General features: G+C 43.4%; 2 protein-coding genes across 4 annotated transcripts; both read right to left on the reverse strand.

The window, feature by feature from the left end:
* Positions 1 to 575: 575 nt before the first annotated feature.
* Positions 576 to 4,276, reverse strand: C1H7orf25 (chromosome 1 C7orf25 homolog). Of its 3 annotated transcripts, none has more exons than XM_032103760.1 (2): positions 4,175 to 4,276; positions 576 to 2,153 (listed from the first exon to the last, which is right to left on the reverse strand). In XM_032103760.1, the coding sequence occupies exon 2, from the start codon at positions 2,135 to 2,137 to the stop codon at positions 869 to 871; it is 1,269 nt and encodes a 422-aa protein (XP_031959651.1). In that variant the 5' UTR covers positions 2,138 to 2,153; positions 4,175 to 4,276; the 3' UTR covers positions 576 to 868. The 3 variants fall into 3 exon arrangements, with proteins under 3 accessions (XP_031959651.1, XP_031959661.1, XP_031959640.1); XM_032103770.1 differs by having other exon boundaries at positions 4,132 to 4,238; XM_032103749.1 differs by lacking the exon at positions 4,175 to 4,276 and adding an exon at positions 3,218 to 3,827.
* Positions 4,277 to 6,688: 2,412 nt separating this feature from the next.
* Positions 6,689 to 13,453, reverse strand: PSMA2 (proteasome 20S subunit alpha 2). Its single transcript, XM_032103780.1, has 8 exons — positions 13,348 to 13,453; positions 11,512 to 11,588; positions 10,891 to 11,023; positions 10,378 to 10,500; positions 9,949 to 10,030; positions 8,771 to 8,844; positions 8,245 to 8,302; positions 6,689 to 8,168 (listed from the first exon to the last, which is right to left on the reverse strand). The coding sequence occupies exons 1-8, from the start codon at positions 13,386 to 13,388 to the stop codon at positions 8,052 to 8,054; spliced, it is 705 nt and encodes a 234-aa protein (XP_031959671.1). The 5' UTR covers positions 13,389 to 13,453; the 3' UTR covers positions 6,689 to 8,051.
* Positions 13,454 to 13,564: the final 111 nt, after the last annotated feature.

Consider the following 13,564-nt stretch of genomic DNA (forward strand, 5'->3'; position numbering starts at 1 on the left):
TCAGGTAATCCACATGCAACGAAGCCAGATTCACCATGAGTCCTCAGCAAAGAGCACACTAGTATCAAAAACTATGTGGGTGCTGGCTCAGTTTAGGATTCTGTTGCCATAAGCCTTGAGTTGGGCTTTACAACCAGCAAGATTTTGCATTTGGACAAAGGCTACAAGAAAAGTAGATCTGCCTCCTTGGTCTGCTACCACTGGCTGTCCAGTTTAGCCTGAGTCACAACATATTAATGCAAATAAAGTCCAATTTCCTCATTTTCCCAGGAATTTTAAAGCTGTTTCCCAATTCAGTCTAACCATGGTATACATACAGAGGTTCCTTTCAGTAAGGCAAGGAAGGCTTAAGTTGATTTCTATTCATGGCTAGTAGTCACATCTTCATGAAACATCACACTCCCAAAAAGGCACAGGTCTCTGCACAAGGTCTCTCCGAATCAACCAAAAATTAAGTTGAATAGAATAGGGGAAAGAAAGAGTTAAGTCCCATGAAAATCAAGCCCAAAGTTCATCTAAGATGATGAATTTTACCTCTCTGAAAAGGACAAAAATGACAAGGGCACATCAGTAACTGTGCTTTAGCTGAATTTTTTAATGGGGATGGATACAATTAATACATTGTAAGCCAGTTAACAATTTTCATAGAATTCTTATTACTTTAGTGAATAAATTAATGGTCAGCTGGACAAAAAATAACCCCAAGGAAGGAGTAAAGATAATACAAATTCCTTGAGGAGCTCTTCCACTGCTAGTTCCTGTCATCACTGATACACACCCAAAACTGTATTGCTATGATTCTTCGGTTTCTCCATATGCCTCCCACTGCAATACCTGTAGTATTTCCATTACTAACTCATTTAATGACTTACAGTCCATTATCAGATGGGCAGCTCTTTGGTAAAGGCGTGGCAGAAGATTCTTTGCTTTCTGTCAATGCTCGTGGCTCATGGACAAAAACACTGAACCTGACACCTTGGTTTGCCGCTGCCCTCACAAAGCCACTATTTGCAGTCATGGTGATGGCTTTTAAAGTGTCCCCTGTCCCAAAAATGGTTAGAGAGCGGCTGTTGATTTTTGAACTAGCCACTAGTCCTAAGGCACGGTCAGACGGCTGATCGGGCACCACATTAATTCTTTTAACAAGCAATGCAGCTCGCTCTTTCTCCCCAGGTCCTCCCAGTGTTTCCAAGATGGATTGAAAATCTCTGACAGCAGATTCACAAGCAAAGAGCTCTTTTCCCTCCATGAACTCCCTCATCTGAGGCAGGACTCTCTCCCTTCTTTCTTGGGCTGCTTGCTCTGTCAGCACTTTTTCTTTGAAGACGAAGTAGCAGCCACCATAGCTCAGTGCAGAGACATAGGTTATTAAGGTAGTGATGTCCAAATTAACTCTATTGCAGACATTTACTTTGATCTGGGTAGGGAAAGCAATGCTGGCCACTAAATTCTCCCGATCTACTCTGGTCACCTGCAGGAGTTCAGGGCCTTCTTCATCTGATTCACTGGGGTTAAGATGCTCGTTTTCTGCAGATGGTTCTACCAGTGAGTTTACAGCAACAATGTCTCCTCTCACAGATATTCCCATCTCCTTCAGCCTCTCTGCCATAGGACTGGACACACTGTTGTAGAATGCAAAGATGATGTGGGGATTGCTGTACTCCACTGGCTGCTGACGGCTTGCTTGCAGGAAGTCCTCTGCCTGCTCAATGACACTCTTGTCACCATACTGGCCTCTTCCCAGCCAGATGTTATGCAGGGCCTCAGCTTTACGACCAATGGCCTTCACCCACGTGTGACCTCCGTTTGCAACAACATCTACCACCAGTGTCTGTTTGTCTCCAAACCTGTCCTCATAAGCAAAGACATGGAGGACACTGACAACGTCCTCCAGGTGCTCTGCTGACTGAATAATGGCTTGGAGGTGGGTAAGGTTTGTACTCTGCAAATGGGATTCTTTAATGGCCACTTTCCCTGCCTCCACCTTGTGCAGGAAGTTTAGCTCAGCCTTCAGTTTGCTACATAGCTTTGCCCCACCTTCTATTCTCCTTTTCTGGGACTTGGAAAGGGCTTCCGCTCTCTTAATCAAGTCTTTGGCAACAGCAATTCTTTCACAAAGCAGCGACTGCACAGACATGTTGGAAACATTATTCCTGTCAAGTGAGAACAAAGGAGAAAATTGTTATTGCATGGCCAAGAACAAAGACAGTCAAAAGAGTTCTTTCTAACAGTATACACTCAAGCCTTGCAGTAGACTTAGTGCAACAGCTATTGTAAAGCACAAGCAACTGGAACCTCAACACAAAGTCCCAGTGATGAGTTCAATTTCTTTCCTTCACCTTTAGAGATCCAACCTACAGCCTCAGAAGATCCCAGTTCTCAGCTAGGAAGAACAGCAGCACTCAAAGTCTCCACACAAGACCTTTCAAGTTTGTGGTTTCCCCCCACCCGTCACATAAGAGCCCTTCACTCAGCCAGTCACTGAGATGGATGTTAACTCTCACAGCTCATTTGCAAAAGCTGACAACCAGAGCAAAGTTAAAAATACAGTTCATACCGTAAGCAAATCTTACCTCTCCCTCTTATCACACTTAGCATTAAAATTAAAAGCTACTCATCGTGCTTATAGATACCCAGCTTTCAACTTGCACTGTTCAACTTAGTGGATGAACCCTTCAAGAGGGTGGTGATGCACTGGGACAGCCTGCCGAGAGAAATTGTGGATGCCCCATCCCTGGAAGCGGTTAAGGTCAAGGTCAGGTTGGATAAGGCTTTGAGCAACCTGGTCTAGTAAAAGGCCCCATAGTAAAAAGTGTCCCAGCCCACAGCAAGGGGGTTGGAACTAGATGATCTTTAATGTCCCTTCCAATCCAAACCATTGTGTGTTTCTATTACACAGCCTCGTGATAGACTATGAGTAACAATTCTAGTGTCAGGACAATCTTGAAATTGCTGTTTTCTAATTCTACTACAAGACTTACTGAGTTGTATCTGATAAATCTATTCTTTCACATCTGCATTACTTTAGTAGGCCTTCCTTGAGGAAAGTACGATAGGAATTCCTTCACTGAATATGTGCTGTCTTTGAAAAATGTAGGATTCATACTACACCAAACAATAGCATATTTAAGGCAGTAACCACTATGAATAGTGAAATTAATCAATTTTGACTTCCGACTACAAGTATAAACACTGCAATTTTTCCTATAATTCTTACCTAACCTGCATGTTGAAGTAAACTGGTATTAAAGGACAAGATAAATGAAACTCCAACTGAAGAGCAACAGGACACAGCCTGGTCCTACAACAGGCTTTGCCAGTGCAAATCAGGGGCCTGCCTTCAAACAGTGGGAACCTCGCTGGCCCCATGTCCAAGTGGAAACACGGCCAGCATTAACGGCTACTGGCCTGGTCCACATCCAGCATCAGCAACATCTCCTCCTGCTTCTTCACGGCCAAGAATCCTGATCCTTCCAACATGACCTACTAACTCTCTTCAGGGTCCCAGGAGCCCGGAGAAATCAGCCTTTCCCCCTCGAAGTCTTCGCCACTGCCACAAGCTTATCCTTGCATGTAATGCAATGAGTAAACCTATCGATTAGTAACGGGGCACCTCTCCCCACAGCAGCTACAACTCCTACTCACACAGGCTTCAAGACAGAGAGTAAATCAAGGGTTGCAGTGACAATATAACCACAGACGCAACTACTTTTTCAGGACAACAACTGCGCGGGGGATCCACTATCAACCACAAGGTCAGACACACGCCCTTGCCTTCGCCCCAGGGCCCGATCTCCCCTGGGCGGGGACCGGCGGCACCGGCCGCCCTCCCGCCCGCGGCCCGGCCCTCTCCTCCCGCCGCTCCGCCATCACGTGTTCGCCGCGCCGAGGAGGCCGCGCCGCCATCTCGGGTGAGGGCATGGCGCCCTCAGCGCTCGCCCCCAGCCCGGCCCGGCCCCCCGGCCGCCCCCCGGTCTCGCCCTCCGCCCACACGCCAGCCCCCGCGGAGTGGGCGGGTGCGGGACGCCGGCCTTTGTCCCTCCTGTTCTCCCTGTCCCCCATTCACTGCCAGGACGCGATGTGCCCGGTCTCGCCTTGCCTCTCCGGGGGCTCCCGACCCCGCTCCCTCACCCGGGGCCGCCGCCTTTCTCCAGCCGCCTCAGCCCGTACTCACAGCGCGGCGGCCACGGCCCTCGCCCCGGGCCGGCGTGGCGTGGCGTGGCTCGGCCCAGCCCGGCACCTCCCCCGGGGCGCCGGGCGGGGACAGCCGCACCACCCGCCTCGCTCCGCCGCTTCAGCCCGCCCGGCCTGGCTCTGCTCCCCGGCGCGGCCGCGGGTTATCGCGAAAACCCTTCAAGGGCGAAATGCATTACATCAAGTCAGACGCAATCACAGAGTATTCTGAGTTGGAAGGAGCTCACAAGGATCGTTGCGACCAACTCCTGGCCCTGCCCAGGACAACCGCAAGAGTCACACCACGTGCCTGAGAATATTGTCCTAATACCACTTGATCTGTGTCAGGCTTGGTGCTCTGACCGCTTCCCTGGGGAGCCTATTCCAGTCCCCAGCCACCCTCTGGGTGAAGAACCTTTTTCTAATACCCAACCTAAACCTCCCCTGACACAACTCCAGGCCTGTCCCTTGGGTCCTGTCATGAGTCGCCACAGAAAAGAGATGACTGACTGCCCCTCCTCCTTCCTTCATGAGGAAGTTGTAACTGCAATGAGCTGTCCCCTCAGTCTCCTCCCAGGCTGAACAGACCAAGTGACGGTCCTCATACAGCTTCCCCTCAAGGCCCTTCACCATCTTTGCTGTCCCCCCTTTAGATGCTCTCTAGTAGCTTTGTATCTTTCTTTTACTGTGGCACCCAAAACTGCAGACCATGTTCAATGTGAGGCTGCAATAGCATGGACTACAGTGGGGACAGGCCAGAGACAAGTTAGCCTTGGACTTTTAACTTCACTGGAGAAGCAACAGCCACAGCTCCATGCACGTTGGATCTGGGCAAGTTGGGCTGTACTAAACTGTTCTGTGAAAATGTGAGCAAGTGTCCACAATATTTGCCCAAGGTTGCTGCCTGCCTCCATACAGCAGACATAGCTATGGTCTCACTCCTCTCCATGCAACAATACTCCCTAACAGCATGGGAGAGACTTGACTTCTGATTGCCGGCTTTTGCAGGGAGAGATGATCTCTACTTGTCTGAATGATTTCACAGGATCTGGAAAGCAAGAGTAAGCCAAAGCAAGCTGTAAGGGGCTTACTGCACCTTCTTTACTGTGGGTGACAGCACACTGAAACAGGTGGCCTGGAGAGGTTGTTGAGTCTTCCTCACTGGAGCTGTTCAGAACCAGAACCATCTGGACAATCCTGTGCCCTGTGCTCCAAAATGATCTTGCCTGAGCAGGGAGGTGGGACCAGATGACCCATTATGGGCCCTGTCAACATGACCCATTCTGTCATTCTGTGACTTAAAGTAGTAACTTCCTGAAATGATAACACTGTTCTCAGATCCTAATCCTAGTAGTTAAATAAAGCCCGATTCTCATAGGAGTCACACGATCCTGAGGACCTTGAAGGAGATCCTCTTCCAGGACAAGCAAATCAACGTTACATGCTTCAAGTGACCAGTCATCGTCTTCTTTCAGATGGCTGCATTAGTAGGAACAAATTAAATGACACAAAGTCATAATTCACAGCGAGCTGAAGTCATCAAGCCTGCAATTTGTCATTTCTCATTAAGGAACAGTGTTTGTCTGCCTTATTGCACCTTGACCCCCTTATGCAGTTTTTGCAAAATATATTAAAAAAAAAGCTACCTTTTGAAAATTACCCCAATCACCATATAATTTGCTAGTCCATTGCACTAGTATCTCTCACTCCTGAAGTGATTTTATTTAAGAAATACATCTTCAAGTTAAAATTACTATTTCCTTGAATTTTAATGATTTTAAATGGAAAAATGTTACTTAATTCTCTGCAGTTTAAGGATTTCCCTTTAAATACTACATAAAATTTAGCTACTATTCTAGACATGCAGTTAAAAAAAGAACCCTGCACTTAAAATCACACCACCTTCCCCATCATAACAGCGTAATACCAAGGTCTATCTGCCTACCGTTAAGAAAAGTATGTAATACTCTAAATAAAGCCAGAATTCAAAATATTATGCATATCATTCCTAAATTACACCATGTGCCATGAACTCTGTTTCATTGCAGGGTTTAAGTATTACCAGGGAGCTTTGGGACTCAGTTCTTAATGGTGTAAAAACAGTCACCAGCTTGGCTCGTTGAAGTGAAAACCACTGGCAATAGACCATAGAGGCCTACTCATCTCCTTTAACACAAAACATGGAGCAGTTTACCATGGTTTGAAACTTGCTTTTGGCTTAAACTACCCTTCACAGGGTGTTCTTTGTTCATCAATTGTTTCTAGTAGCAGAGACAGCTAAACCACTGCAGTTTATTTCTGAACTACCTAAATGCGTATTTCCATGCAGAAAACTCGAGTATTTATATAGCATTAAAAACCTCTATGAGCATAAATATTCTAAATCGAAGATGCAGCAATATAAAGCCTTCAGTTTCAGATCTGAGTTGTTTTATTTTCTCTAGAATAAGAATCAGAGTATGGTCTAGTTTTCAGAGTAAAATACTCAAAAAGTGATCTGGCAGAACTCTTAATGAACCATTTGGACAGAGCTTTTATTTCTGACATTAGGAAATAATTATGGCATGCTTCAGAAATTCTTATTCACCTGATGATAACATAAACCATCAGAAGACAGACATTGGAAAGCACAGGTCAATCAGCTTATACACTGCCTTCTACTCATATTTTGTATTTCCTTCATTAGTTAGGACTGGCTGATGTGTGTGACCTGCCAGGCTGCTCCCCTACATCCTTAGCCTTGTGTACAAGCAGCGTGACCCAGCTATTGCTCTCAGTTCACTATCAACATTTTGACAATCAGATTGCTTTAAAAAATATAAAATCTGAAAACAACAACTTAAATGGCTGCAGACCAGATTACTTCTGCTGGAAAAAAAAAAAAAAGGTATATTTATCCTGGGTTTTTTGTGGTAAATGTAGGTTTTTATGACTTGAACGACTCTATACGTGTAACAAATGTATTGATACATACACCTCCACACAATGATATCTGTAAAAAGTTAGGAAGCACAAATTAAATGCTCTTTTCATTACATCTTTAGAATTATCTTGCAAGTTGGAAAATACTTTAGCACAATTCAAGGAATAAAGTAATTACATTACATACTCTCATTCTGTTTTGTAATTCCCATTGATTTTTATTGATGGTGATAAATGCATTTAGTTTGCAGTAAGAGTTACTACTTCCCTTTTTCTAACAATATTTCAAGGTTGAAAAAGTGCAATTTCTAGGGCCAAAAAAATAACTCAAGTAAAACAAGTTCTTGTGACACAAAGACCGGGAGGGTCGAAAGCAGAGAGGCTCAAGCAGACCACAGTACACCCCTGAAATGGAAGACTTTTCTGCCCCTTTGTGAAAGTACATGATCTTTTACACCAGATTATACCATTTCTGGAAGTTCATTGACATTTAAACAATATTCCAAAGTGAAAAAATTATCCTGTCACTCGACATCTAAATTTTTTAAAAGAAGGTCGAACGCAAGTTCATCGTGGCTGTATGTGAAAAACTCTTTCCTCAACAATAAGGATACTGAAATCTAAGCTTGATGTGGATAAACAAGCTAGGATTAAAAAGACACACAGACACCTTCCCCCAAAACAGTGGCCTTTGATTTTATTCTTTAGCCTTTTCCAAGCTGTCACTATAACTTTACATTTTGTACAGTATTTTGTGTATCAAGGGAAAGAATTATCCTTAACAAGATTCCATGTATTACAATATCAAGGACCGTTGTATTTGCACCCATGATGTTTAAAAAATCTCTCAGACAAACCATGTAGAAATAAGTATGCAAAAACTGCAAAGAAAAACATTTAAGTAGCCAAAATTAAAAAGACCTTTGTGTGAACCACACAGTCTAGCTCAGTTTCTACTAGGCTATTGCAGCCAAGTAGTCCTTAACCTCAGTAGGAGTGAGCCTCCTAAAACCAGCTTCATTACAGATGCCAACTTCAATGTTGTCTTCTGTCATTTGCCCTTCAAAGCTCTCCTATTAAAAAAAACACAGTTTAGTGAATCACATCAATGAAGACATAAGAAACTTATTTCTTAAATATTTTGCTAACCTTTAGTGTTAAGATAGCTGTATGAATGGCATCTTCAAGCTCCAAATCTTCATTGTATCTGTAAAGAGACATTCATTTATTTCAGCATAGGACAAAGACCTTTACTGGAACCTCTAAAGAGGTAAAGACCTCCTGGAATCTCTAAAAACCCCAAAACTACTAAAATCTTTCTGTTTCTCATACAAATATTATTTGTAAGCACTGCAACATTAATAGTCAAAGTTATTATTTGCAAAAAAAAAAAAATCCCTACTTTTCCTACTGTCTGTCTATAACATTACTGCAAATATGCTGAATATAGTGTTTATTGCACTCAAGTAGTTCTACATAAATGCAAAAGCTGGAGTTTAAATAAATCAAACTTCCTGTGCATGTGTAAATAAGTACATTGGAAACATCACACCTTAAAATATTTTAAAACTTTGTTCTGACAATTTTAAAAGTGTGCATTTTTTAAAATCTGGCTGTTTTATATGGAACCTGAACAGAACATAGTATCCTTTCAGAGAAGTATCAAATACATTACCTTTTCTCAAGAAATGTTTTCCCATTGACGTAATTTTTTCCCATTGCTGTTGCTTTCCATGCAAAATAAGCTCCCTGAAAAAGCAACAATCTGTTGATTGAACTGTTTTGTGTAACTTAGTGAAACACTATGTATTCAATTACTTGGTAAAAAAGTACAGAAGCAATTATGAAAATACTGAGTGTTCTGAGACTGCAGGAGACAATTCTGGATCATATTCAGACTAATTTTATATGGGAACATATGCTGTGAAACTGTACAAAATGTGTATAGGGCCCCACCTACTTTCATCCTCGTACTACTTTGAAAGATGAATTGAGTAAGTGAATTAGCATAGTTTTGATTTGGGATTCCTTAAACAAAAATAGTACATTTGCCTTTGAGAAAGTGTACACTCAAATCCTTACTGAGGCTCACTCCACATATTCTTCTTTTTGAAGATAAAGTAATGTAAGCGACTTGTTGCAAATCAGCCATCTGATCTATGTTCACTACTACCAGGATATTTAGTCATCACTTCTATTCCCTCCTCTGCCATGAAGACCATCAGCAGTTCTATGGCTCAATCAAACTGCCTTAAACAAGGCATCTGCATTTTGCTTTTAACACTGGAGCATCAGGTAGTAATTCAAACTGCTGAAAGTTGCAATGATGACTAAAATGACCTCATTTTTTCATCTGAAGCACTGCACCTCACACGTGCATCAAAGGGTAGTTCTTCTGAAATGTAGTGCACACGCAGCAAATAAACTCATTTAAATTAACCACTGTCATTAAATACCAAAGCACTTGCATTACATTTCACAATGCAACAGGTTTTGGCTTAACTTCCATCCAGTTTGGAGCAGTATAAACAGTCAACTTCTTTTTTTCTAGTAGCTGTTGCAGAACACCATTTTTGCTGGCACTATCAACTAGGTGGAAAGGTACGAAAAGGGATGATCTCCCTCAGAAACAGCTGCCAGCCCTCAAGCAGTATAGGAACATGTAAGCACAGAATGATGCAGGCTTGCTCCAAGCACCTACTGAAATGACCCATTTTGACTTCTGAAGTTATGTTAAGGTATCTTCCATTCTAGCTCTGTATTATTATTCTCATCACAAAGTATTTCAGGAGCACGGGCAAAGTTTCCCATGTTTTTTCAAAGCAGCAGAACTTACAAGTGTAAGATACTTACAGATGGATCCGACTGAAATAAATACGGCCGCCCTTCGTTCCAGCCACATATTAGCAGTGATACACCAAAGGGACGAACACCACTACAGGCAAACAAAAAATAATAAATCATGCAGTGAAAGTCAAAGGTGACTAATTATTTTGGACATGTTTGCCTTCTCCCCAGACCAGGGCTGTGATGAGGAATGACGAGTAAACCAACAGAACAAAACCAAAACTGTCCTGCCTTGGCTGACACATTTGTGTGCAAGATACGGAGACCCATTCTCACCCACTGCCAGACAGTGCTCCTCCTGCTGGCCCACTTTCTGTGCACATTCTCCACTGAAAAACTGCCTTTTCCACAAGAACTCCAATCACTGGGTAGCTGTTACTCATTACATTTAAACAACACAATCTTTCGAAGCAACTCTGCAATTCCAGCACGTACCCAGACTGCGTATACTCTTGCATCACAGAAGCAATTCTCTGTACTAGCTGAGCTGTTGGAATGGGCTCGTGATAAACCAAGTAATACTGCTGGGCCAGCTTCCGAGCTCTGTGCACAAGTACTCTGAAAACAAAGACAAAACTCTTATGTCAAAAAAATTCCAACTACAACTGGAAACTCATAATAATAAATATCTGTTCAGGAGTTGTACACCTGGCATAACATCAATGTAACAATACAGACTGCGCTGAGTTATCTTTATCAACCAAGTAATCGTTGAAATATTTAAAGTGAAAGTAAGGTTGAATTACACTGCTTTCATTCTTTAGATACAAGGTTATTTGACAAGTTAATTAACATATTAAGAAAAACTTCAAGTGAATGTCGTTTACAGTGCAATACAATATAGTATTACGAGATACACTTAAAAAGAAACAGCCAATTGCTACCTGTTACCTAAATTTCTTGTATGAATATGTATCTAAATGGTGATCAAACAAAATTTTTTAATACCTGTAATCTGGACCCATACCACTGTACACTAAACCTATATGTTTGGTAATTGGTTCTACTTTGTGGACACTTCTTTCATCATACAGGATGGATTTCTGCTTCTTCTCAGTTGCCAACACCACTCCATTTGCAGCTGGAAAGGAACAAAAAAATTCTTTAAATATTAAACTAAAATTAGCAGTCAAAACACAGACAAGCTTATTAAACTGTAAAAATTTTCTTCCTCTCTTTTTAAAAGCCATTCAAGCTTACAATCATGTTAAAGAGAGATACTTTGATGAATACACCGAACACATTGTTTCTTTTTTCAAATAACCATACAGCTCCCATAATCCCATTCTAAAGATTCTGAATAACATTAATAACTGAGCAATCTACATAACTTTTTATATCTACTTCTACCAACTGAATGTCTCCAAAATCACCCAAAAAAAGAATGCCAGGAAACATTAAACCTATTAAAACATGTGAAAATCCACTGAAAGAGTAACAAAATATGTAATAGAAAAAGATAAAGAAGGATGCAATACAAAGGACCCAGTACATGATCCAAATTGGTTTAGTTCTCTCAAAAAATAGTCGAAATCCCAAATCCTCCACTGAAGTATTTTCAGGACATACCTTTAATCCCAACTGATGGAGCTCCTGCAGCTACTGCAGCCAAAGCATATTCAATCTGAACAAGCTTTCCAGAAGGACTAAAAAGAAGACGCAAAATAAAGATTTCCACTCAGTGGGAAAAACCTTCAGGGTGTGTCATGACTTTCTACTGAAATTACACTGAATGTGTGTTTCTAAAAGCTTTCAAGACATTGATGTTCACTGCTGAAAGGAACCAGCAAAACATGGCTATGCTTTTTGACTGACAAGCACATGAGGTCAATGGCACAAGACAGCAACAACTCCCGTTCCATTCCCAGGTATTCCTGCATTTTGTTTTAACGATCCACGTTATTCTGGTAATGGATGCAGAATCCTCAGAGCAGAGCTGCAGGTGTCAAGCAAAATAAGTTACAAAGTAACTTATTCAGAAAGATGGAGGGGTCCATTCTCCATCCACAGGAGAGCCACTCACTGGACAAGTGATTTTGCAAGTGGATGTATTCTCTAGGCTGTATTTCAGACACTGCTGCTTTAATAGTTGCAGAAGTAAAATCGGATATTATGTAACTCAGTGCTTAGATGAAGAAAACAAAGCAAGCAATAATCAATCAGTGTAGTCATTTATACACTGAGGAAACAGCGTGTAAGGGTGACAAACTAGTAACTCTGGCTTTTCCACTACAAAATATAACAAATCACAACTGTCATTCCAAGCATGTAGTTCTTCTGTAAAATTCTTCTGTAAAATACAAAAAGTTTGTAACTCCCTTAGGAAACCATTTCCGACAGCTAATAAAGAATTCAATCTACTTGAGCAGAGCAAGCACGTTGGGCAGCTTCCATCCATTGAGAATATTCTTTTCATCATTTTAGGTTGCAAACTGCTTCATTTGCTCAACTGCAACAAGCCTTTAGCAATTCCTTTTGCAATAACACAGTGTGATTCTCCTCTGAGAAAAAGGGGGTACTTCAACAGAAGCAGCATGAAGATTCTTATGTCCAGTTTTTCTTTTTTATATATGCAACATAGGTCTTAATACCTTAATACTTTCATCGAGAAAAAAAAAAAAATTGAAAGTTTTCCTCTACTCTGAATTAATCTTCAGTCTAGGTATTAGAGCAACACCCCAAGAGACCCCACTCCAATGGCATATTCACTCTGTGCATGTCATCATTCCACATTCGGGCCGTGCACAACACCAAGTGCAAGGGGAGCAGAGACTGCCAAGTGTAGCAGGAAGGAACACAAACTATTCTAAAACTCATCTGCTTCACTCATTCCCACATCTGCAAAGCTTGTTCTGAAGCAAGCTCTCACGACACCACAGCTCAGCTGTTATCACGCATCTCCAGTTAGCTAAGAACCAGAGAATTATTCCCCAGCCTATAGTATGCGTGTGTGTGGTGATCCCGAGTTCGCTAAACCAAACACACGCTGTAGGGCACTACCAGTGTCGAGACAGACCTTAACTTGGTCCTACAGCGGTTCTGTCTCACAGCCACGAGTTGACACAAGCGGCGCCCGCACTGGGGCCCGAGGTAAGCGACGGACACCAAGTGGAACCCAGGACTCTCCCCGCAACCCTCGTAGCCCTTCAGGAAGCCTCTGGGCAGCTGCGTGTCCCCCTCAGGCACCTGACCCCCGCCGCTCTCCCCAGGCCCGTCACTCCTGTCCAGGTCCAGCCCCCGCTGCCCCCCAAAGCTCGCAGGCCCGATGACTCTGCAAAGCGCCCCCTCGGTTCTGCGTCGCCGCCGCCGGCAGGCCACTCCGCTCAGGCTGCGCGCCGTCCTCCCGGTGGCCCGGCAGCCCGCCCGCCTCTGCCCCCGGGCCCACAGCAGCTCCTGCCCCAGTACCTGAAGGTGGTGAGGGAGAAGCTGTAGCCGCGCTCCGCCATTTTGGCACCAGCCCCTGCACGCCCCGCGCCGCCTCCTCAGCGCAGGCGCGGACGCCGCTCCCGCTGCCAGCGCTAAGGCAAAGCGAGCGCGCTGATTGGCGGGGTGGCGGCGTGTGCCTGAGCGTGCCGAGATGCGGTTGGCGGAGAGGCTTGCCGTGAGGCATGCTGGGAGTTGG

Source organism: Corvus moneduloides, chromosome 1 (assembly GCF_009650955.1).
Source record: "Corvus moneduloides isolate bCorMon1 chromosome 1, bCorMon1.pri, whole genome shotgun sequence".
Classification (NCBI taxonomy): domain Eukaryota; kingdom Metazoa; phylum Chordata; class Aves; order Passeriformes; family Corvidae; genus Corvus; species Corvus moneduloides.